This window comes from Manis javanica, chromosome 10 (genome assembly GCF_040802235.1).
Source record: "Manis javanica isolate MJ-LG chromosome 10, MJ_LKY, whole genome shotgun sequence".
NCBI classification, from domain to species: Eukaryota; Metazoa; Chordata; class Mammalia; order Pholidota; family Manidae; genus Manis; species Manis javanica.
The window spans coordinates 34,841,298-34,866,782 of NC_133165.1; the positions used below are offsets into that span (position 1 = coordinate 34,841,298).

The window sequence follows — 25,485 nt, forward strand, 5'->3', positions numbered from 1 at the left end:
TTCAAGTGGCCACAGTTTCCTGGTTTTAGGTTTCAGGTTTGTGTTTACACCCAGAGAGCAGGGGACCAGTCTTCCCTCCGCCACCTCCTTTCATAGAAGTAGAAGAGTGTTAGGCATGTAGCCCAGACTTTCAAGAACATTTCTTCTGATGATGGAGATACTGCAACCTTACCATGGCATATTTCCTATGTGTCCTGGTTCTTAAATATATCATTCATTCATTCAAGGAAAAATAAGATAAAGACTACAGGAAAAGACTTGCGGGTCATCCACTAACAGATGAGAGTTCCAGCTGGGAAACAGAGGAGATCCCCCAGGGAAGTGGAGACAAGGAATGCCACACACTCAACAGAAATCTGATTGAGAAAGGAGGGAGAAATGTGGGATGGTAGCCAAAGAAAGCAGAGTTGAGGAAGGACAGGAATCAGATTAAGAGGAAGGAGCCTGGGGTAGGAGGAATGGCAAGACTGAGCTGGAAGGGCCCAGAGAAGGCGGCAGGTAGATCCCAGAGGAGGCCTCCTGCTCTCCCATGGGCTGGAAGAGGAAAGGGTGGGTGCTTTTCTAGAGGAGCCCTGGGCAGTTTGAGGGGGTGCAGGTCAGAAAGCCAGGACCTCTTGGATTTGGAGGTGGTGCAAATGGCAGTGGGAGGATCTGGGTGTCAGGAGGTTTGAGAAAGATAAAGGGGCTGGCTCTGCTTTGAGGAACCCCATCACGGGGGGGTGTGTGTACAGGAGTTGCTGGGGGGCGTGCTGTGAACTCCAGGAGGCTGGAGAGAAGGAGGTGGCTCGGTCACCTCTTTCTACCAGAGGGAAGAGAGCAGGCCCGCTGAGCCTGTCTCCCCCAGATCACCCATGAGCCCCCCGAAAGCCTGGGGCTGCCCTGATTCAGCTTTTTCTCCTACCTGAGCCAGAGAGGTGAGGTTTAGGTGGGGAAAGGTGGGAATCCCCACCTCTGGAGCCCCCAGCAGCTAGCAGGTCTGCAGAAAGGGCCTGCCCCTGCCCAGAAAGGTCTGCCTACTTCTGTTCACCTTCAAGACAACTGGCAACAGAGAACTCTCTCACCAGGCACTGCTATCATTTTATTTCTGTCTGAGTAAAGGTGACGGATTTAAGGCCTCAGCAAGATGCCAGCTCCCCAAACTAGTCCTATTCTGGAGGAAATGACCAAAGCATTTGCCCTAGATTTCCGCCCAGACTCAGAGAAGCCCCAGATGCCAGAGCTGGGCAGGGACAGTGAGGCTTGTCAGGGGAAGTGCCACCGGAGTGGATTCAATGGCTCTTCCTCAGTGCACACTACCTTCCGGGCGTGGAGGGCAGTCAGCCAGCCAGCCACGCCTGGATACTTGCAGGGATAGGCTGCCCTGCCTTCCTCCAGCAGCCAGCTCCATTTCTGTATGGTTTTGAGTGGTTTCCAGTCCTTCTCTCATCTGAGACAAAGTCTCCTTCCCTATAAGTTCCCTGTTTGATTCAAAGCCTGCCTGGGGCCTATAGCACACTGGTGCTCCTCCTGTCCTGTGTCAGGTGCAGAGAGGTAGCCCCACAGAGCCTACATTGCCTTTACCTGGAGAGCCCTTGGCCACACCAGCGGTGGCACTTGGTGTGTTGGTTGTTTACTCTGGAGCCCATTTTACAGGTGGCAATAGTTGGGACAGAGGGACTAGCCTGGGGTCAGCCAGTGACAACGCTGGGGTCAGAACATTTATGGTTTCCTGATTTGCAGCCCAGGATTCCTTGAGCTGAGACTTGGGCTGCCTCCCTGACTGCTAGGCTATAGAGAGAATCTGGGGTGGCAGGGGAGGCCCATGGTGATGCCCAGATGCCCAGTGGCCCCTGCCTTGTGCCTGGGCCAGACCAGAGCTGCCAGGAGACAGGGTCCCTGTCCTCTCCTCCTTTCACCCTCACCCCCAGCTCCCAGAGGGAGCTTTGGAATGGCCCCACCGGCCTCCAAGCCAGCTGGCACCCTCCCCCCACCCCCAGGCCCCCAACCAGGTTGAGCACTCACATGTGGCTCCCAGGCCGGTCCTCCCTGGTAAGCATCCCCTCCTTCTCCATCAGCATCTGCCGGAAAGTCCTGACCTTCTGTCGGGTCTCTTCCTCTGAGTACCTGCAGGGGCACAGGGAAGGTGAAGGCTGCTTTCTAGGCTTTGATCCCTCCCCACTTGCCCATGCCCCCAGCGCTTGGCCACAAGTGGACTTCCCAACTTGCAATGAACTGTCTGCCATCACACCCCCAAGCAAGGCTCTCAGCACTGGAGGAGCTCAAGGCCTCCCCATTTTGCACGAAACCAGCCAAACAAACAGCCAGACAAACAAATAAACTATAGGGAAGTGGTGTTCCCAGAGGTGGGGAGACATCAGGTGAGGCTGTGTCCTCCTTCTAGCCCTCCCCTGCACCCCGGGCAGTCCTTCCTCCCATATCCAGGCTGCAGCCACTCTAGAGACATTTTGGGGGAGAAGCAAGAATCCATGGCTTTCTCTGCTTTCCTAGCCCCAAGGCCATCTGATCCTCACGACACCCTTGGAAGTGCATCCCCACTTTTGCAAGATCAAGGCTGCCAAGTGGCTTGACCAGGATCCCAGTGTGAGATCCTCTGCTTCCTGGTCTGGGGTTGGGGGTGGTGAGGTCTGGGCCTTGAATGGAAGCTCCAAACCTCTCTACTCCCCTCTCCCTCCCTCTTTGTCTGGCTAGGGACCAAAGCCCAGAATGATCTACCCTTCATCTTTGCTCCCACACCCTGGGGTCTGTCATCATCCTCTCCCACTGTACCACTGTGACAGCCACTGTCTGGGCCTCCCAGCTACTCTGGCGTCTCCCTCTCCAGCCTGAGTCCATGCTGTCCCTGGGGGGTCTTTGCTTCCCCAGCCCCTTGTCCTGTGCCTGGCGCACTGCGTGTGTTCAGTGTCTGTTGCTGAAACAATATGGGGGTCCTAAGCCTCTTACTTTCCTCTTCCTTGGCTGCAGGTCTTTGTCCTGGAAAGAAAACATGGTGGTGAAAAGAAATGGGGGTCCTGTCTTTTCTCTGCCATCAGCTCACCATCCACACAGCAGGTCCTGCCCTTCCCATTCAGCCTGTCCTTGACAATGGCACCTTGTTTGCCCATCTTTTCCCTCCTCCCTTCTTTCAACAAGCACTGGGGACTGGCCCAGCCTTTTTAGAGAGCAATTTGGCAATTCTTTTCAAAGGCTTTAAAATATGAACGCTTCCTTTGACTCATAAATTAACTTTAAGGTTTCCCTGTGGAAATAATCATGGCTAAGCACAGAGATGTGACTCATGGGATGTTGAGAGCAGGACGGATACCCCTGACTGGGTTAGGTGCCCACATTTGTGTTTCCATAGCAACCTGTGCCTCCTGGATCCTGGCAGGTGGCTCATGTGCTAGTCATCACCTGCTGACTCCTGTATCCTGTGCTGGCCTGGGAGCTCCGCAGGGCAGGCAGAGACCTTGTCTATCTGAGCTGCCATTGTGTCCTTAGCATCTGGCACATTGCCCGACACATGTGGTATTCATAATTTTTTGACAAATGAGTGACTGGTGATGGAAAGGCACTGAAGAATATGAAGATTGGACTTTCAATTTGGATTTTCCATTGCGGGTCTGGGATTGCTGGATGGAACCTACTCAGAGTCTTGGGGAGGGACCCTCTATGTTTCAGTGTATCTTGCTGGGAGCAGCAGGGAAGCTGGAGATCACATCTGGTTATTCAGCAAAGAGGTTTCAAATGAGGTCACCACCTCTGAGTGTCCCCTCTGCTCCTATTTCTTGAGATCATCCCTCAGCTGAGAGCCACATGGGACGGCAATTAAGGGGAGAGGCAGGAGAGCCAGGCAGTCTTGTTTTTGAATCCTGATACTCCTCCTGTCCCTACTTTCTAGCTCTGTGACCCTGGACAAAGTCCATACACTTCCCTTACTCTTAGTATCCACATTTGTGAAATGGGATGGTAACCTGTCTTTCAGGGTTGTCATAAGGATTAAGGGAGATAATGCATATAAAGCACCTTATGCAAAGCACGGCACATAGTAGAGGCTCAATAAATGGTAGCAATTGATGATTATTTGCCCCAGTGCAGGGGAGACAGAGGGTCTAGTCAAGCTAGGCTCCCTGCCTTTTCCCACCCTGGCTGGGTCAGCATGGTCCCAGGTCAGGAATCACTTGGGCCTCTTCTCTCTGCTCTTCCAGGAGGCAAAGGCTGCAATGGGGAGAGACGGTGCTACCCAAACCATCCTCTCCCTGGGGAGGTGGCGGTGTCTGCCAACCTAAGGCCATGGAGGAGGCCTGGCTAGCAAGGCAAAGACTCAGACTGAAAGTCCAGGACGTGGTCAGGGGAGTGGAGCAGGGAGGGCGATAATGTCTGTCTCAGTGCCTGCCTCTGGCTCAGACATGCCCCCCCAGCCAGTCTGGCTCTTTCAGAGACAAGGGAAGGACATACCAAATCTGTTGCTGCTGTGGGGACTTTCTGGGTGGCCCTCTGGGGCTGGCGTGGGGTGAGGAGACACTGCATTTTAAAAGAGGCCCCTGGAGTGGAAAATGTTTCTTTCTGCCTGTCTCTGCTCAGAATCACTTCCTTGGTTGTTAATTTGATCTTCACCACAGCTCTGAGGTGGGTGGCCTTCCTATTTCCATTTTGCAGGTGAGGAAGCCCAACAGGGAGAGGGAGGGTTCCAAGCTCAAAGCCGTGCTCTGTCCACCTCAGGGGTGGTAGGTAGGGGGGGCAGGGGTAGGTCAGTGGGGGAATGTCAGAGTGACTCCAGTGCAGCCTCACACCAGAGAATTAACAGGCCATCCAGTAGCATTAAGGAAGGAATTGGTTTTTAATGGGGCCAAAGAATATGTGTTCCTGGGACTAGTAGGTATATTTATGAAGTGTCTGAGAACCTGGTAAGTAATGTGAATGGACCAGCATTTTTAGAAATGGATATTAAGGACTGGGTTTGATAAGACAGCAAGAGTCCCTGGTGTCTGTAGAGCACCTTCTGGGGACTGGCTGGGTAGGGAGAGCCCTGTGTGTGCCTTAGTCCACGGGACCCTCATAACAACTCCCTACGATACAGGCCAGTCAGTGCCTGTGGCTTGCCCAAGATCACAGGCCTGGACTGTTGAGGTCCAGAGCAGCTGTGCCCTTCACGAATCAGGATGCTGCCAAGGGATGGGGCGGGCAGGGGGACGGTAACTTGAGCGCTAGCTTTGTGGGAGATTGCAGTCTGAGGGTCACTTGGAGTTGGGCTTGGGTGGGGGAAGGGGCCCTGACCAAAGGGATGGGGCTCTGAGAGGGGAAGGGGACAGTTTCTAAGAATAAAGCACAGAAGTCTGGCCCGCCTGTGCCCCAGGCACCCCTCCTGTTCCCTTACCACACTCATTGAGTACACTCCCTTGGCTCCTGGAGTCTCCAAACTCAGCAGGATTTGCAGGTTTAATTAAGGTCCTGGGCTCTCTCTGTAGAAGGATACTCCACTCATGTGCACACTCAACCCTGCCCCTGGGGATCTCATTTCCTCTGTCCAGAACCACAGCTCATCAAACCTGTTTATACTGCCAGCTGGAGGCTTCCTTTCAGTCTTCAGCAGCCTTCCACCCATCTATCTCTGCAGGGACCGTCCCCACTCCAACCTGGTCCCCAGCCGGAGGTGAACACCAAGTCCCTACGCTCCTTTCTTTTCCTTACGAGTGGCCCTGACTAGCAGCCCCCTGGAGACCCTGGATTCAGGCCCAGCCATGTCCCTGTCTTCCTGATGGCTTTCAGCTAATGACTGTCTCTTTCTGAGTCTCAGTGCCTCCTGGGCTCCAGACATGGTCTTAGCTGCCTCTTAGGGAGCCCAGGAGGCCTGGATGGGCAGAGGTGTGGTTGGTTTGGAAGAACTGCTGTACACAGACTGTCTGTGCTGATGTAGCTCCAGGCCCAATGCACTGGGGATTTCTGATTTCTTGGCTCACTGACAGTGCAAATCTGATGGGCAGATATTGTTCCCCACTTTGACTCCCTCAACAGCCAGCCCACTGGTTTCAAAGTACTCAGGGTAGATGCAAAAGGGAGCTTTGGGACCACCAGTTTCCCTTGATGCAGCACACATGGGAATGTCTTTGCTCTCTGTTGCTTTGCCTGCAGCTCTGTGTGTGAGGGCTGTCTCATCTCCACTGACTTTCTGAGGAGGTCCCTAAGTCCTCACTGACTGATCTATGCACAACCCTTCCTTTTCAGCCTCAAGAACTCCTACACATTCTTCAAGGCCCATTCAAATGTCTTCTCTCAGAATTTCTCCTCTGAGCTCCTGAAGCACTTGGCCCTCTCCTGTCCTGTCCTATAACCATGATTCTGATCTGCTTTGTGGTACGGCTGGCTGTTACCACGACTGTTTCCCTTCTGAGATGGGGAGGGAGTTGGGGGTTGGGGAGTGGTCTTTGAGGAAGGGACTAATCCAGCTCTGGGGCCCAACATTGCCCTGCACAGTGCCTGACACACTTGTGAGCCCCGTGACTGGTTCTGAACTGGAAACCACAGTAGCCATCACACATAGTAACAGCCCTTTGTGCTTTTCTGCCTGGCTGCAGCACACGCTTGGCAAGTCCAGGCAGCTCAATCCGCCCATTTTATAGAAGGGGAAACTGAGGCCTTGAGTTGCCATTGATGTTTCCATGCCTTTCTCCCCTGCTGGACTGGATGTGTTTGGAAGGACTGTGTCTTCTTGGCTTCTGAGCCCAGTTCATAGCTTGGCACAGCTTACAGGACAAATAAGCAAATGAATGAATGGAAGTTCGGCTGGGCTTGCAATGGTTCCACGCTGAGTGGTTCAGACTCTGACCCCTTGCCTGACTCGGCTCCAGGGTCCCGTCCTGTCCGGCCCCGCCCCTTATCCCCGTCCCTGGCCCGCTCACCCCTGCTCCTCCATCATCTCCTGCAGCTCCATGCACTTGAGCTCCACGCGCCGCTTGCGTTCGTGGTCCAGGATCTCGCGGTGCGCGCGCTTCACCAGGCCCGGCTCCGCGGCCCGCAGCTCCTCCTCCGCGCGCGGCCAAGCCCCCGAGGAGGCGCCTGGCTGCGGGAAGCCATTGGCCGCGTCGGGCGGGGAGGGCATGCTGGCCGCCCCGTTGTTCACGGTGGAGGACATGGCAGCAGGCCCCAGAGCGGCTGGTCTCGGCCCTGCAGGACAGACACAGGCACCAGGTGCGATGGTCACTTTTCGGCCACCTGGTAAACTCCTCTCTGCGCGGGTTAATCCTGGAGATTTAAAGGCCCACTCACAGCTCTAATCCGCTTCCCCGCATGCTGCATAGGGGGGCGGACGGAAGGTTTACATCTTTGGGTCACACCTCAGGGCACAAGCGAGGCTTGGACACCAGGCTTTAACATCTGTAAGGTGGGGGATGCAGGCTGGATTAGATGGCCTCTAAGGACCCTTCGCTTGGAATCATCTCCGGGGATCTAGTAGGCACCTAGGGCAACCATCCCTTCCGTGTACCAATTCCTGGGTGTGCTGCTTGGCCCCGGCTTCCAGCTTCCCAGGCAACCAAATCGATCTCTGGAAAATCTGTTAGTTTCATTCTTGTTTTTCCTTGAGGCTCAGTTTTACCCCCTCCCTCAAACACTGTCTCTGGCCAGTAGGGTCACAGACTACATGCACTCCCACCTCCCAGACTGCTCCTGCAGCGATGGGAAGTCGGAGTCAACTCCATTCCCACCACAGATGCAGTTTTCAGCTCTCACTTTGATCTGGCCAGCTTCCCCAAAGCCAGCGTTCTAGGTGGGGCCCTGATCTAGATTGGAGTGCACAAGTCTGTGAAACTTCTGGAAACACTGCTTCTTAAGATGTGACCAAAAGTGGCACTGACGCTGGCTTTCCAGGCAGCCACACCCTCCTGCAGGCTCGAGAGGATGATGTGGAGTCAGCACGGCTTGGGAAGTAAGAAGCCCTAGCTCTATGCTAGGCCCAAAGTAAAGCATGCACGTGCCCGTGCCTGGGCACACATGCGCGTGCACACACACCAAAGACCTATCTTGACAGAGGGGAGGCACCTCCTGAGTTATTTCTATTTCCTTTCTCCAAGGTTCTGCTGGTTGCTAAGCAACAGGGAGGCCTCCTTCCCGGGAAGTGGGATTGGAAGGAGGGAAGGGGTGGAGGGAGGTGGGAAAGAGGCATTGGGCATGTCTGGACATCCCGGATGGGGGCTTTCTGCAACACAACCCCCAAAACACTCTGCCCTCACTGGCCTCAGAGTGATGGGGGTGGGAGGATTGAAAGCCATAAAGCCTGGAAGGGTGAGAAGAGATGGGGGGACCATGAGAGGCACAAGAGGCTCTGAAGGGGACAGAGTGTGACAGGCAGTTACAGTGGTGAAAGAACATAAGCTCCTTTTATATGTTCATCCCCGAAAGTCCCAAGTCCTTGAGTCCCAGGCCAGGCTCCTCCACGTCTTGCTGTGTGACCCTGAGGACGTCACTGACCCTCTCTGAGCCTTTGGTCCCCACCTGTGCCTAGAAGCATCATCCAGGCTCCTCTGGAGAGCAGGGCTCTTGGGGATTTACAGACCAAAGCTGTTCTTCTAACCTCTGTCTCCACCTCTAAAACCCTGCTGGGTCCCACCTCTGTCCTAGCTGAGTCCTGCACCCCAGCTCACCAGGGCTTCTCCTGGGTTGCCCCACAAGTACCACCCACTCACTCAGCCCCACACAGAGCTTTGGGAGTCCCATCCCCTGCCTGTCTGGGCCATGGTGCTCGGCTCATGGGTGATCCTTCCAGCTGTTGGCCACCCGAGCCAGGGATGTGTGTGGAGCTTGTTCTGGCCCAGCACAGCTCACCTGTCACCAAGTTTGGCCCCTCATCTCCTTTCTCAACATCATCCACATTTTTTTGCTTGCTTCCCTCCTGTCAGCACCAAAATCCAAGCCCCTCACCCTGGTCCCGTCTCAGTATCTTGCCTGGTGCCCCCATCCTCTCTGTCCATCTTCCATTGCAACCTGAGAGACTGGTTCAGGAGCGAATCAGATTAACAGCCTCTAGTGGCTTCCCCTTGCCTTGGCTTGAAGTGGTGGCCTGCCTTCTGGCCTAGCCACACCCCCACCCAAGATTCGCCATCTCTTGCATCTAGGCTTTTCCACTCGCTGCTCCCTCCTAAATCCATGTGTCCTCAGAGTCACCACTTGTAGGCATGACCACCTCTTGGGAGCCTTTCCTTACTCCTCTGGCTGGTGCTACCCTCCCAGAGCCCTTGCCACTATTGGCACTGTGGGCTCACAGATCTGGCTTCCTCTGGGCTGAGGGCTACTTTCAACTCCTGGCGCCAGCAGAGGACCTGAGCAGGTAGAGCTCAAGGTGCAGGGGTGGAACAAATGGAAGATGATTACAATGGGAGATGGGATAGAGGAATGCCTGGTGCCATTCCATAATGCAGCCTGAGAGACCCCTTTGCATTGTGCCGTATGCTATCTCACAGCTTCATCCCTTGCTGCACCTCATCCTGCAACCCACATCCAGCCCCTTAGCCTTAGTCATCTGTCCCCAGAAATGTGCTCTCACTCTCTGTGCCTTTGCCTGTGCAGTTACCCTGTGCTGGAATTCCATTTCCTCTCTTCTCTACCTGGGCAACTTCTACTCATCCTTCAGAGCCCAGTCTGAATGTCCCCTCCTCTGGGAAGCCATCCCTGCTTCTGAGGAAAGATAAGTCATTCCCTCTTTGTGCTCCCACAGGTTTGTTCTCACCTCCTTAGATGCCTAAGTTCAAACTTGTCTGCATATGAACCCTCTCCTCCCCCTCCTTCTGGACTGTGAGCCCTTCAAGAGGAGAGATCCCTTTGTTCTGGCTCCCCAGAGCCTACCCAGCACCTGGCAGTGCAGGAGGTGAGCCAAGGGTGTGGGGAGAAAGTACTTAGGTTCTGGTTATCCCACAGAACCCGTGGAGCCAGGTTCTGAGCAATGCTGGTCTGCATGCTTTCCCTCTGACAAGGGCAGGCTACCCAGCCTAGAACTTGGCCTGAGCTCTTGAGGGTAGGGTAGAGGAAGCTGGTGGAAGTAATTCTGAATGCACTCAGATCTCCAGACATTGAGAAATTTTATCCCCAGCACTAGGTGCCTGCATACAATTGCTAGGCTGAGGGCAATCTTTCAGGAATGACTAAGAAGGAAAGGAGGGGGTAGGAAGGCCCAGGGGGCAGACGTCTGGATTTTCACTAGGATAGATGGTGGAGTACATCAGTTTTACCTGGCAAGTTGGAGAGCACCAGGCAGGAAACCAAAGCAGGTCTGTTAAAAGAATGACCCAGAACCCATAGCGGAGGAGCCAGGCTCCTAAAATAAGTCATTGCACACTAAGCTCACTTCTTTCCAAGTTGGGGCTGCTGGCCCAGCAGACCTGGGAGTTACTGCAGGCACAGGGTCTCTCCATGAGGCACCTGACATTATCTTTTATGGAGTCCTTGTCAGATTTCACGAAGAGAGAGAAAGCATGCTGGTGGGAACTAATATTCTGTACCGTTGTTTCTAACTGATGGATAGATCAATCTGTGCTCCAAGGGAGTTGATTAATGGGTCAATGTCACATTAGATGAAAGTGTTTAGTGGGAGACCACAGGGCTCTGTCCTCATGGATGTCTGATCCAATTCGGTCACCACTGGCTGATGGAACACTGATAACTGGGTGATCAGATTCACCAAGGACAGCACTGGGGAAGGCTCAGAAATAAACAGTCAGACTCTGAAAAGGGCTCAAAAGACTGGGAAGAGGGAAGGAATCTAAGAAGGTGACACAGGATAGTGAGAAAGGCCTCATTCTGAAGCTGGGTCCCACACTTCCTAAAATTGGAAGGGGGTCAGGTATAGTTTAGAAGCAGCATCCTTGCAAAGGATTTAGGGGTTTTCAATGGTCACAGACTCACTTTGAGTCAGTATCATGATGTGGTTGCCCAAAATGCACGTTATTTTATGCTGTCAACAAAACGACAATGTCTAGAATGGGAAGATGAGGCTATACAGGTGGTCAGAACCCCTATCTTGAAGGATTGTAGATGATTTAGGCTGAACGTGGCTGAATCTGTGGGGAAGCTTGTTAGAAACTGGTAGGATTGCCAGATTTGGCAAATAAAAATACAGGAGGCACAGATAAAATAAATTTGAATTTCATGAATTTCTTATTTGGGGTATACTTATGCTTAAAAAAATTCATTGTTTATCTGAACTTCAAATTTAACTGGGTGTCTTGTACTTTATATGTCAATCCTACCTGGGACCCACCCCACACTTGCTGAATTGAAAGCTCTCGGGGTGAAATTGTTTATGTTCCCCAGATTAATCTGATATGGAGTATCTGTGGACCAGCCACTGGGAGCTAGTGTCTGGAGCCGAGGTTCTCAAATCTTATTAGGCATCAAAATCACCTAGAGGGCTTGTAGATCTGGGGCGGTGTCTGAGAATGTGCATTTCTAACAAGCTCCTAAGTGCCTCTCATGCTGCCCCATCTCACACCACGCTGAGAGGAGCTAATCTGGATGGTTCTAGAAGCCAGGACTCCTGCAGGGAAATCATCTAGAGAGGACTTCATCTAAGTCCAAGAAAGGACTTTTTTCCCCCTAGTAATCAAAACTTAGAAAAATAAAATAAAAGTAAGCAACTCAGTCATTCTAGGATGAGTTCCCCATTACGAGAACTGTTCAAACAGGAGATAAGACACTATTTGCACAACACTCACTCACCCAGCATCTACTCTGGGCCCCACCCTATGAAGGGCTGTCAATTTGGAATTGAAGGAGACCCTGTCTGGGAGCTCAGTGGTATGCGGGAGACCAAGAGGTATGGCAGTGCAGTGTGATAAGAGACTTTGACGAGTGTCTGCGGCCCCACCTGGCTGGTCAGGGCAGGCTTCCTGGAGGAAGGGCTGGAAGGGGCTGGACACAGGGGAACCAAAGCCTAGACCATGATTCCAGAAATAAACAGGAAGACAGCAGGACTGGGACTGGCTGGATGTGGGGTTGGGTGCAGGTGTCTGGGATGACACTGAGTTTCTGGCTTGAGTGCCCTGGTGAATGGTCATTTACTGTGATGGGGAACATGGAGGGCAAACTGGGGGTGTGCTCAATGAGAGCCTGTGAGGGTCCAGAAGGCAGATACAGAGTCTAGAGCCATAACCCTAACCAAGCCTAATTTGCTGAAGTACTTGGGGACAAAGACATTCTGTCTCTTTGGAGGCAGAGCAGCAAATGGGAAGACTTTACTGTTGTTTGTCTTTGAGACCCTGAGACGTCTCTTCCTTCTCTGGGCCCTTGTTTCCACACTGGACGATGAGGGGGCTGGACTTAAAGACCCCACAGATCCTTCTCTGGAAATTTAGGTAATACTACCTGTGTGTGCTGCCAAACCTTCAGCCCACCCCCTTCCTGCTGATGTAGCCATTGGCCAGAGCCATACCAGCCACCCCCAGAGCTCAGCCCTGAGGCTGTCCCCAGTCCTGGGAAAGGTCCCAAGAGCAGCCCAGATGCTGGGCCATACAAATCCAAGTGAAGATTCAATACTTTCTTGTCTGCCAGCCAGGAAGTGGTTAAAGGGCCAGAGTCCTGATTCCAAGTCTCATGGCTGAGTCCTTGGAGGTGCCTCCCTCCCCCAGACCCAAGCCATGGGCCCCTGAGCAGGCACAGCCAAGGACAGGACGGAACACTGTCTTCTGCTGGTACCTGCTCCTCCAGCCCTGCTGGCAGAGATTAACTGAAGGTGCGACAGCCCATCTGTATACAGCGGGGTCCAGTCTGCTGACAGGCACAGAGCCCTCCCAGCTAATGAAATCATCATTCAGCTCAGAGGGGCTCAGAGGGATAGGATACTCAGGTCAGTAGTGACCTGGCCAGGTCTGGAGAAAAGGACCAAAGGACCACATTATGTGTCTGTTGGGAAGGCTGGGCCCTGCCCGGAGAAACCTTGATTTGAGGGTGAGACTGGGCCATGCTTGAAGGCTGGGCACCAAATAGCAGTGCTCTTTGGGAATTCATGAGCTCAGTGACCTTGGACATGTGACTTAAACTCTCTGTGCTTCAGTTCCCTTGCTTGTAGAATGGCACTAATAATAGCAGCCTCCCCATAGGTCTGTTGCAAAGGTATAATACAGGTGAAATGCTATTACAGTGCCTAGCATGCAGTGAATGCCTCATACATGGTACTGGTGATTATTACTATTATACCTAAGTGCTGACCATCTTCTTTCAGATGTGATGGGTGTAAGGAGTCCCTGGACATCCAGATGAAGATGTCCAGGAAGCTTCCTGGCACTCAGGAGGCTGAGATCTAGGTCTGATTTGTGAGTTGTCATTATATAGCTGGAGATGAACTGGAGAGTGAACTAGGCTGTTGATTTTGGAGGAAGGGGGAGAGGGCAGAGGCTGGAGCCAAGGGCAAGGGTGGGCATCATTCCGAGGAGATTCCTGGGATGATGGGGGCCACTTGCTTCACCCTCTGCTGGCAGCAGCAAGCCCCTCCTTTCCCCCCTCACTGGGAGCCAGGCTCTACCACTTCTGCCTGGGTGATTTGGGAAAGTCATTAAACCTCCCTGAGCCTCAATTTTCTTGTCTGTAAAATGGAGACAACACTCCCTACTTCAGAGCACGGTGGGATTGTACATTCTTTCAGTGACAAGCTTTTTATGAAGACACGCTGATTACCGCCTCACCCCAGAGCCCCACCATGCTGGGCAAGTGAAAAAGAGACCCGAGAGGGTCAAATTTTGCTTGTGATGGTAAGGAAGGCTTCACAAAGCAATGGTGTCTCACCGCAGCCAGCTGGCAGTGAGAGGGTTAGCAGAGTGAGCTGCCTGCCTGCCTCCTTGGAGTCTCTCTGGGGAGGTGCTAGCACTGCTGTTTGTTACCCAGCCCTGGAGAAGATGCTGCAGCTTGCAGCGGGGGAGGGAGAAATGCTGAAAGCCATCCTTTCAATTATTCAGCAGCCCGAGCTTCCTGCTGCCCATTGGAGCCAGAGGGAGGCCCCGGCCAGAGCCCCCAGGCTGAGTCTGCCTGTGTTGGGGGAGGACTGGTTCCAGGAGGCGCAGAGGGGCCTGGCCACAGAGGTGCTGGCACCCTGACAGCCTGGGCCTGGGCCACAGCCCTCGTGGTGCTGCTCCTGGCCTTCCCGGTCCAGCCCTGCACTGAGCCCAGCTGGCCTGGGCAGGGCATGGCATTGTCTGCTCCCTGTGGTCTCTGTGCTGTAGAATGGAGGTGCAGGTCTGGCCAAGTTCCCAGAGCCAAGATGGGGTGTCCGGGACAGGCAAGGGAAGGAAGGACAGCCCACTGTCCACAGGAGAAAGTCCAGGTAGCTTAGCTGGCCCCTGCCTCCCGGGCAACCTGTCAGACCCCCTGTGCCTCCGATGTAGAGTACTCTGCACCACCTAGGAGCACACTGGCCCATGCTGCCGCCTCTGCCCGGAACGCCCTTCCTCTTCCATCCTAGCTGCTCTAGCATCACCACCTCTGTGAAGCTTGCCGTGACCTCCATGGGGGACGCGCATCTGCTGTGCTCACAGAGCCTTAGCCTCTGGCTAAACCACTTTCAGTGTTTACCTCGTTCTATTGTGACTGTTCACCCCTGGCCTCAGGAGGTCTCTCCAGGGGCCGTGACTGGGTTGCATCCATCTTTGTGTCCCTTGTGCCCAGGACAGAGCATGGGCCAGAGCAGCTGTCTGTGAACGTCTGTTGAAACTCGGCCTGTGTTTGCACTGAGAGGAAGCTCACGATACTTGTTTTTTACCACTGGCCATCTCCAGGGATCTCAATGGGAAAGGTCCCTGGTTACTCATATGCCTGGGCTTTGTGTGTGTGACATTTGCATGGGTCATACTGTCACATACTCTGTAAGCCCTGGAGTTCAGCTCTGTCTTTGAACAGATAGGAAGGACTTGCCTGGCACCCAGGCTCCTGCCCATCAGTCCAGCTTCTTGTTGGCTCTGATTTGGGTTCACAGAACAGAGGATCTGGGTGGCAGGTTCCCAGGGACAAGGAGGCCTCAGCTGTGTGCTCATGACAGAGGGGCCCACAGTATAGGCAATACAGCCCAGACAGACCAGTGCAGACCAAGATAGCCCAGGAGGGGCCATAAAGAGTCTGAGTCAGGAGTTGAGATTGGATACATCACAATCAGGGGAATCCACAGACCAGCGCAGACTGGTATTATAGACCAGTAGAATAGAGCAGAGTATGCGATGCTCGTCAGTGGAGATAACACAAACCAGTTCAGCCCGGTAGGCACACCTATATAGACCAGTACTGAGACCAAACAGTCACGTAGTATTTCAGCTCCTCTTCTCTGCATTTAGTGGAACAGAGAAGCCTGTCCTATCCAGTCCCCTCTGCTTCTCTTTAGGGACCTCACTGGCCTTTGGGGAGCTGTAGCCTTCCAGCCTTCAGCGACCCTGTGGCTGCCCGAGCTAGAATGGAGATCTGGGGTGGGCTGGGGGCACCCTGAGCAACAACCTAATCATTGCTGAGCTGTCACTGATGGCATGGGCTGCCAGGGAGATGGACACGTCCACGTCCTGGGGAAGGTGCCTGCCAGATGGCCTTGGTGAGGTGTCCTAGGGCGAGCTGCCTGTGTATCAGGACTCCATGCTCTCTGACGACTCTCCCAAGTGGCCTCTGGGGCTCACCCTGGAGTGGAAGGAAAAGCTGGGCTCAAAGCTGTATGACCAGATGTCTTTTCTTTTTGGTGCCTCAGTTTCCCCATTTGGACTGTGTCAGGGATCTGGATACTAGTGGGGCCAGCTAGACTAAGCTCTGAGCTCCTGGCAGCCCAAAACTTGGAAAAATTAAAGTTGGGCAGTGATGTACCTCCCCATAGGCGCTCAGCAGGGAAGTTGTGTGCTGGACAGACAGACAAGCCTCTTCCGCCTGACCAGGAGAGTGACAGGAGAAGCCAGCACAGCTGCCTCTGCTGCCCACATAATCTCATTATGGAAAATTCCCTCTATTGACTCAGCTCTAATCAAACAGGCTGCCCCAGGCATCCCCCCCAGGTTTCTGCTGGGCTGGGTGAGATCAAAGAGAGAGAGAGCTGGGCTGGGGGCTGGAGCCCCACCTGCCATTCCCATCGATCCAGATGCTCCTCTGGTTGCTAGGCAACAGCCTTCAGTCTTTCCTGGTCCTTCTTCCCCCAGGGGCTGCAGGATTGGGCAGTAAAGGGGGACCCCACATTCATTCTCCAGGTCTTCCCTTACCAAGCTAGAGATCTCTGTTACCAAGCTGAGCCCAACCTCCTGCCATCCTGGAAGCTTGACCCTCCCACCAAAATGGACCCTTTCTCTCCCCTCACATTTGTATTCATCTCCAGGATACTTGAAATCCACACCTCCTCTGCTCCACGCAAGCCTCCTACCAGGACGACAGGCCAAGGATTGACTAGAGAGAAGAGACCCACAGGGTCTCCCAGCCCGGTGCTGGGCTAGACGTGGGAGCCATTTTATCTTGAGAGAATGGCTCTAAGACAAATTCACACTCCCAGTTTTGAGTGGGCTGGCTCTTTTTTTTCCTTTTTCTAAAACGTAGGATGCATTTCATAGTAGTTTTTTTCTTTTTTGTCTCAGTGCTATAATTTAAAACTGTAAGTTGTGTTTTAAAACAGGCATTAAAATGTACTGTGGGTTTTGGGGGCTGTAACTGACTAAATAATGCAAACCTGATCATTTTATCATAGTTTAATGTTTCACATATTTTATCTACCCTATACTGCTCATCTTTCCTTTTTTAAAAATAAACTGAATATGTGCACTTCATCCCAGCAGTGTGGTGACCTACTTATATTGTGGCTTATTTAGGATTTTTAAGTGTCTCCCCCTTGGGAGATGGAAAATATCTTGATCTGCCCTGTGGTCCCTCATCAGACCTTTTTTATGCAACTAAGGGAGAGGAAGGGGTGATGTGCTTCCCAAAGTGTGAAGAGCCAGGACTCAGGAGTGCAAGGGCCCAGCCCCGTGAGCCCCCCAGAAATGTGCAGTCCCTAGGCAGCAGTCCCGGTGCGCTTGGTCCTGCCACTGCCTGCCACCTGCTCCCTGAGCTCCACAGCACAGTGACAGAGCTCTTCCCTGATGCCCCTGCTCAGCTCCAGCCACACACTTCAACTCTGAGAGGCACAGCTTTCCAGGGTCCTTGACAAATGGTAGCCAATTAATGTCAATTAATCTGATTAGCTTAAATAGTTAATTAAGCAGTTAATTAACGACATCATTGACAATAACCTACGGCTCCGGAGGGATTGTGGGTGGGAGGCAGGAAGGGCGGGGGGCCCTCCTTGCTTTGGCAGGGGCTCCTTAGGGTCATATCAGGAGAGGGGGCTGCTTTGCAGCTGTGGCCTCTCTGAGTCTCCACCTTGCTCCACCATCAGTCCCAGAATCTCCATCAAGGCGTCTGACCCCACCCCAGCTACAAGCCCTCCCCTGACCTCCAGGCAGGTTTGAGAGGGTCTGATTTCTGTGGTAGAGGTACAGCAAAGGAGGGAGAAAGGCCTCCTGTCCCAGAAACTGTTCCATCCTAAAATCCCAGAGGAGAATCCCTGCCTCCACTGCCACGCCCCCCACCACAGAGCACTCACCTCACAGCCCTGGAGGGGAACTGTCACCCTTAAGCACACCCCACAGATGAGGAAACCCAGCACCTCCCATCTGCCAGGTCTTGTGCTTGCACTGGGGACCTGCGGCCATGAGTAACAGCGGCCCTGCCCTCCAGGAGCCCCAGCCTGGGGCATCACAGCACAGCGCAGCCTCTGTGGTCCTACTGCATCTTATCTGGGTGATCTTGATGACATTATTAACCTCTCTGTGCCTCAGTATCCTCCACTGTGACCTGGCTACTTCACAGGATGTCATGAGGATGAAGGATGAAAGGCATTAGAATAGGTGAACTAGAGCTAGAACAGTGCCTGGCAGGTGGGAAATGCCAAATGGGTGTGCATGGTGATTATGGAGGGAGACAGAAGGGTAAACATCCGGCTAGGGCAGAGGATGAAAGGGGTTGAGGAGGACACAGCACTGGGCGTTTGGGGGCATGAGGAAGGAGGAGAGCTTGGAACAAGGCATCACACAGAGGACATGAGAGCACAGGCTGAAGTTTAGGAGGCAGAGGAAGAGGGAAGCAGTGCACCCAGACAAAGGGAACGGCATGTGCAAAGTGGCACCGGTTCTCTTCTCCAGCATGTACAGTCCCCTGAGAGCTTTAAACAGTGCAGACCCCCAGGCCCCACACTCAGATTCTGAATCAGTCATTTTAGGTGGGTCCCAGGAATCTGCTTTTCATGGACTGTCAGCTGAGGCATGTACTCTGCACCCAGAGACCATGGCTGCTGTGGTTCTGGGTGTCCCAGGTTGGGAGGAGCTGAGCTGCAGTAGGAGAGGCCCCAGGCCATGTGACCTGTGTCCCAAAAACACACCACAGGCCCCCCTCTTCTTTCCATCTGTCCCAATCATGCTTACCCTTCAGGGGTGACCTTCCGGAAACAGCTCTGGCTATGTGCTGACCTGCTGGAAATATCCCTTGGTTACTCTGGTGTCCACAGGAGAAAGCCCAGACTCCCTCAGCTGGCACTGAGGCCTGCATGATGCCACCTTCTCTGCCCCGGGCCCAGGCCTGGCTCTCCAGACACACTATTCTCGGAGTGAGTGGTGCTCTTTCCTCCTCCATATCTCTGCTCATGTTGTTCCCTCTGCCAGAAATGCCCTTCCCCTTTGTCCCTCCCTGGCAAACCTGTAGGCATCCTATGAGGTCCATCTGTGAAGCTGGCTCCAAGTCAACCAGGCAGGCAGGCCTCCACCCGCACCAGTGCCCTGGCAGTCATATTCCACATACCAGATTCCATTCCCAAACTTTCACCAGCTTAGGGGCCTTGCTCCCCACTAGACCGAGGGCTGCTCCCCCCTCTCTCATGCCTAGCACGGGGTTTGGGATGACAAGGATAACTGAGATTTTAAGTTCAGAGGAGCTACTGAGCAAATGTTGGATGAGCGAATAAACGAATACCTCTGTTTTCTGAAATACAAGAAGTAGGGTGGCTAGAGGAAGAGAGAATTTGGGAGGTAGAGAAGAAGGGTGTTCTGGAAACAATAATAGATGGGTCACAAGGACCAAGGAACATGTGTCAGACAGGGCCAGACACGGAAGGGGGCAGGACTGCCTGGATGTGGCACCTGCAGAGTGTCCCAGGTTCCTTTCCATTCCGAAGCTCCCTCTGGCACCCTGTTGGGAGAAGGAGTGGCTTGGCTCCTCTGCCAGTCCTGAAGCCCACTCCCCCAACCTGGGGTTCTCTGTCTGATCCTTCAGGCTCTGCCAGCAGCTGGGGATGGGCAGGGAGGCAGGCTGCCCCACCTCTCTGCCCCTGCCGTGGCCTGCTGCTCTTCCTTTCTGTCTGGGTGAACCTGGCCTGGAGCGTGTCCACGTACACCCGTCACATCTCCCAGAGGCGCGTCTCCAGTACCTGTCCCTCTGCAGCTGTGCCATTGCCTCCTCCCTGGCCTCTGGGCCCTTGGTCTCTTTCTCTCCATCCTCTTGCCAGGTACAGTCACAGTGGGCCTCCTCAAGTGCAGATCTGACCATTTCATGACAACGCTCCAAAGCCTCTCGTGACTCCCACTGCTTTCCAAATAACTTCCCAGCTTAGAGTGCTTTTCAGGGTCCTTCAAAACCTGCCCCAACCTACTGCTCTGCCTAGGCTGCCCTCTGTTCCCAGGCCTGCTCTCTCTGCTATGGCTACATAAGATCAGTCTCCCCTTAGTTCACCAGGACTTTTCCTACCTTTGTGCCCACTCTGTTCTCTGGAGTGCCATGCCTCTGTCTTCTCTGTCTGGTGCCTTCCCTGTCATTCTCCAAGGCCCAACTTAAATGTCTTTCTCCCAGAAGCCTCCTTGGGCTGCCCACACCACCGTGGACATCTTAGTTCTACCAGGACCTCAACAGATTGTCACTGGCAGCACCAATGCCTCCTTCTCCCACTGGGCTAGAGCTCTTCAAGGTCAGGGCCACTGTCTGATTCACCTGTGTCCTCAGTGGTCATACTGTGCTTGAACACAGGAGGTGCTCGGTACATGCTGACTGTATAGCCTCACACACTCTGATGACCGCTCTCGGGGGTGCTCTGGATTTTATCCTCCCTCGGGCCCTTTCACCCCCTTCTGCCCGAATTATTCTCTAGGCACATTTGGAGGCAGGTAGCATCATAACCTATGGCTCCTGAGGGATTGTGGATGGGAGGCAATTGATTGTGGAGATTGAGGCCCAGGTGAGATCAGAACCCAGGAGACTGGCAATCGCTGGTTCACAGTTCTGAGCTCTTTCTTCTGAGGTCTTGGACTGAGGTTCCACCTCCCCTCAGGGATGTCTGACGCTCACATGCTCCCCGCCACCGCCCCAGCATTGTCCCTTCTCATCTCAGTCTCTGGCTGACTTTGTCACAGGCCCCAAAGCCATCCTATCCAATGGAAACCCAGGGACAGCAGGCCCCAAAGCTGTGCCCCAGCCAAAAGGGAAGGGCAGGGGCAAGGTTCTGCCCACAGCTCTCACTGGCAATATGGGAAGCAGCTCCACTCATGCCTAGCCCTCCTCCAGCCATTAAAAATATGCTTTTGGAAGAATCTTTAAAGACATCAGAGAATTGTCACAATAGAGCGAAAAATAGGATGCCAACTTCCCCAACAACATGCTCCCAGTTATTTAACTCTACGGGTCTGTGAACACATGGACAAAATCCTGGAAGGAAATATCCCCCACCCCCATGTTCGCAAAGGCTATCTGTCTTAAAATCAGAAGAATTCAATGAAACTTACTTTTCCTATCTCTATCCTGGGGTGTTTGGGGACTGGTAGTAGGGATGGAGCTTAATATGGGGAGGGGTCTCAGAGCCACAGACCATACTCAAAGCTAGAAATAGGCAGGCCAAGAGATCCCCAGCTCAGTATGCTGCCTGTACCCCAGGGTCCAGTTCACTGGGCTCAGGCTGCCTCATGGCCCTCAAAGGCCCCAGCAGGGTACTAAGGGAGCTGTGGCACTGCCGGCCAGCTCCAGCTGGCAAGGCTGCCTCTGCAGTGGGCAGCAGGCCAGGGCGGGGGTGGCAGGAGGCTGAAGCCAGGCTGACTGCTGAGGAAGCAGCGCTGTGGGTGGATGGGCAGGTGGCTTTTGGCTATAGGGGGGCAGCCCCTGGGGCTCGGGGGCTGCTCCAGAACCAAAGCATTAATAGTCACTGAGGCCTTTCTCCTAGGCCAGTAGTCAGCCTGGGCAGCCTAGACTGGCTCACCTTCTTGGCCCCCCTGAGACCCTCATTCTGGATGACATGGAGTCAGTAGGACTCAGCCTCTGGGGATGGAGTTGTCATCCTCCTGTGGTCATGCCCCAGAAGACGGTGAGTGGGCCAGAGCCCAGAGGGGTCATCAGCCGCTAAGCCACAACGAGAACTTGGGCCAGGCTGGGGGCTGAAACTGTTGGTAATGAGCCCTCCTTGGGGCCTCCTGCCCTTTCTCTGGTCTCAGTCTGTCCTCACTGAGCACCCCCTACCCCTCTTGCTCTCTGAATCCACTCTCACTGAGGGACTGATTTCTCATCCTTTCTCTCTTCATTAAACTCTTCCCCTCTCTGAGCTCCCCACCCTTTCACAGAGCTCAGGTGTTGGAACTGAGAAGGCACTTCTGGGTTTCTTGCCTGGCTGCCCCTCTCTGTTCAGCTGGACTAGTCGTCATATGTCCCACTTCCTCCTGCAGGGCCCTGCACCCTTTCTTTAGAGCATCTGCTGCAAAAACCTCCCTGTCTCCAAGATTACATGAATAAGCCTCAGCCACTGCCCGCCTGCTGCTCCCCTGGATACTGCACCTGTGTGTGTGTCCTTGGGGCTCCTGGGCTCTGGCAAACAGCTCTGGGAGGTGTGTGGAGGGCATCTTCGGTGTCTCTACAGGTCACCCCAAATCCTGGGCCAAAAGGGCTTAATCCTGGTACAGCCAAAAGAGTTCAAAGATCTCCCTGGCATCTCCAATCTATATTTACTCCTATTTAGTTAAGACCTCGTGTTTGTAAGACCCCATGGATGAATTTTAAATCTTAGCTCCAAATAATAAGTCAAACCTGGAAACACTGGAGTCAACTTCTACCTCTGCCAAGGAACCGCGGGCTTCCCAACATACAGATTTATAGAGCAGAGAGATCTTAAAATCTTGGTGCTGGCAGGGTGTCATCCAATCGAATCCCATCATTTTATGGTTGAGGACACTGAGGTCCAGAGACAGGAAAGGACCTGTTCAAGGTCACACAAGGAGCCAGGGTCAGAGATGGACCCTGAAAGAAGGTCCTTGAATTCCTGTCCCAGAGTTCTTCAGTGACCTCTACCAAATGCCCCACTCCCCTTCCCACACTGGCCCACACCCAGGACAGCCTGGGGAATTGAGGCTCAGGTGGTGTTGTGGAAACCACACTGGGCCCCTGAGGCAGTGGGCTTGGGTTGCACCAAGACCTTGCTCTGTGACCTTGGGAAAGTCACATCACTTCCAGGCCTTGTTTTGTTGCTCTGTGACAGGGAGGTAGCAGCACCTCCGGCACCAGGTTATGTGAGGATGAAATTGGATGATGTAGGTGTAGTGACAGGTCCATGTGGAGGCTCAGAGTGTTCGTAGGAGTTAAGGAAGAGAGGGTGGATTCCCCCCATCTCCTCAGCAGAGCCCCCATTGGCTGCTGGGGCAGTAAGTAGTGGGCAGAAGAAGAGAAAAGTCAGTAGGGGAAGCTGACTCCAGCAATGTTGGCAGCTGCCTATGACTGTGGCCCTATCTCAGGGGGTGAGAGCTAACCGCTCGGAAAGGAACAGGCAGTCACTGGCTTGCCTAGGTCAGCAAGAGGCTGGCAGGCAGAGGAAGTGAGAAGTGGGTGAGGCAGTGAACAGATGAGCCTGCCAGACCCAGACTTTCCCTCTGGCAGAGGCAGAGGTGGGTTGTGGTGGGGGCACCCAGCTGGCCAGTTTAAAGCACATTCCACCTCCAAATATCCCAGTGACCTTGGGGGACTCAGCTCCTCACTGCACTGCACACCCTCACCCATATGCCTCAGGCTCTCCACCTGGAAAGCTGGCATCATGAATCAAGAAACTGGCATTTAACTGGGCCTTGATATCAAGGGGCTGGGACAGGTCATCAGCTCCACTTCTGCCCCAGGGAAGACAGCTTGGGTGGCGTCATGACCTTGGTTAAGTTACTCAAGTATCATTTTTCAGCTGTGAAATATGGACAATGATGGCTTCCTTGTGAAATTTTTTGTGAGGATTAACTGAGCCAACTGTAGCATTTTACTTAGCTTGGAGTCTGGTGCAAGGCCCTCAGCCTATGCCCACCTTCTCTAGGAAGAGAAAGATGTGCTCCAAACAAAGCAGAAACTTTTCCACCTTTATCCAGCTCCTTCCTCAGAAATGCTTACTTCCATTCAGTTTACTAACACTCACCTCACATTTTACAGCTTAAAAGTAGTTCCCCATCCATTATCTGGGTTATTTCTTTTAACAGCAGAGCAGATACTATTAACACTACCCATTTTACAGATTGGGAAACAGGCTCAGGAAGGTTAAGTGGTTTACCTGAAATCATGTAGTTCACATTGGTACCCATGTCTCTCAGGCTTCCGAGTCCCTGACTCCCTACCCACCCCCACCTCTTAAAAATCCAACCAACTCTTTATTACTCTTCAAGAATTCCTCCTCCACCTGGCACAGGAGAGTGGGATGGGGCATAAAGTCAAGGAGCCAAAAAGCTGGTGTTGTGTGGGAGCAATTTCCTAGCCCGCTTGGTCCTATTTCTGGCTGGGGAGGAATCTGGAACCTGCTGGGGCCATGACCTTAGGATGCCCCTTGGACAGAGAAACTCCAGCGCCTGTTCTGCTCTTCATCAAAGTACCTGCTTTTCTCTAAACACAGGACAAAAGACCAGCCCTGGTGCCAGAAGTGGGTGAGTGACTGAGGTCTCAAGGGAGTGAGAAGTCATGGCTGGACAAAGCACAGGCATTGGAATATCAGGCTAGACCCGAGTGCCCTTCTCTTGCTCCCGCCCAAATCCATCCCCACAGAGGACCTGCTGCCAGGAGCAGGAACTGCAGGAGGCTTCAACACTGTCCAGGCAGGAGCCCTGGGAGGGAGGGGGAGGAGGATGCAAGGCAGAGGCTGTGTCTCTTCTCTCACCTCCCATTTTCACCAAGAATTTGTTTTGGAGTTGGGTCCACTCCAGAAACTCTCCCTGGGCATCCAGAGAGACTGCAGAGGAATCCCCTAAACTCCCAGTGGCTATTTTTTCATCCATGTTCCCCATCCTCTTCCCAGAGTGAGAGTGAATGCCATCCTGTGTGAGACCCAGTTCCAGATACCAGCGCCTACTTTCTCAGGGGCATTTGGGCATCTGGGAAAGGGGCCAGACTGTCCCCAAAGCTTCCACCTCCTGCTGAATAGAAACCTAGCATTCAGGTGGGAGCTTGCTCCCTCTACCCCTCCCAGTAACCAGCATCTCCACAGGCTGTCTGCATTGGTCTCTCCCTTCTCTAGGGAGCAGGTCCTCTCCTCAGCTCGGGGAGGGCAGCTGGACTTCAGTTGGGGGCCTCCACAGCATCCTTATGAGCCGGGCCACGGTCACTAATGGCCAAGGGAGTCCTGCCCACGACCCCACAGTGCTCTCACTTTCCCCAACCCTCTCAGTGAAATAACAACGTTCCTCATCTCTGTTCCCCTGGTGCCTAGCACCCCCGATCAAACACTCTAGCAGTCCCCCAACCTACCGTCTACCCCAGGGCCTGCGGACCCTGAGCCCCAGCCCAGCTGGGGAGGCCCGAGGTTCAACCCAGCCCCAGCCCCTCTGGGAAATGCTCCCGCCCCACGAGGGGCTCTCACCTCCGCGCTGACCGCCGCGCTCCGCCGGGCGCTGAAGCCAGGCCCTGCGTTGTCCGGTCCGCCTCCTCGGCTCGGCTCGGCAGGCAGCTCTGCGGCCGCCGCGGCCCCGCGCCCTCTGTCTCTCCGCGGCCTCCGCCGCAGATTGCTGAAATGCTGGACAGAGCACCACCATGGAGACGGCCTCCCTGCCCTCCCGCCGGCCAGAGCGGCCTGGCTCTCACAGCGCCCTCCGCAGGCCTGGAGGGCCTCCAGCAGCTGAGGCCAGAGACCCGGCGTCGGTGAAGGAAGGCCTCAACGCAGACTTCCGTTCCACCCCTTGAGGGTGGTGTCTCACCAGCTCTGGGAGGCGTCCGTAGGGAGGTTGGTTATTCATTTGGAACTGAGATTGGAACTCTCTATCCTGAATTCTCGCCAGGATACAGAGTGAGTTCCTTATGTCTAAGAGGTTCCTGGGATCCCGCTGGAAGACGTCCCCAGGATGCCCATTCATAATGCTTCCTGGTGGCGGGACCCAAGCCGGGCAAGGTGCTAGTGGGGCACATCACAACAGGGAGAGGATTTTGTGAATGGAATCGCTGGACTTTAGTGGAGCTGGGTTGGGCATCTGGAGTCCTAAGCTCCGCAACCTTTGGTTACTCTCTTCCTGA

The 25,485-nt window shown here is 53.9% G+C and overlaps 1 protein-coding gene and 1 long non-coding RNA gene across 14 annotated transcripts in view; one reads left to right on the forward strand and one right to left on the reverse strand.

Annotated features, from left to right (window-relative positions):
* LOC118969141 (uncharacterized) overlaps nucleotides 1-16,730 on the forward strand; it is a 29,757-nt gene extending 13,027 nt beyond the window's left edge. For 8 of the 12 annotated variants that reach the window (XR_012122192.1, XR_012122195.1, XR_012122191.1 and 5 more), the window contains one exon: nucleotides 16,289-16,730. This is a non-coding gene — a long non-coding RNA (uncharacterized lncRNA). The other 4 variants (XR_005057041.2, XR_005057044.2, XR_005057046.2 and 1 more) reach the window with 4 other exon arrangements.
* Nucleotides 1-24,997, reverse strand: part of SRRM3 (serine/arginine repetitive matrix 3) — a 50,032-nt gene extending 25,035 nt beyond the window's left edge. For both annotated transcript variants that reach the window (XM_073215177.1, XM_037002586.2), the window contains exons 1-3: nucleotides 24,839-24,997; nucleotides 6,876-7,140; nucleotides 2,002-2,103 (exon numbers count right to left, since the gene is read on the reverse strand). In XM_073215177.1, the coding sequence (XP_073071278.1) occupies nucleotides 2,002-2,103; nucleotides 6,876-7,108 (335 nt within the window). In that variant the 5' untranslated portion in view covers nucleotides 7,109-7,140; nucleotides 24,839-24,997. The remainder of the gene's footprint in view (nucleotides 1-2,001; nucleotides 2,104-6,875; nucleotides 7,141-24,838) is intronic.
* Between the last annotated feature and the right edge of the window lie 488 nt (nucleotides 24,998-25,485).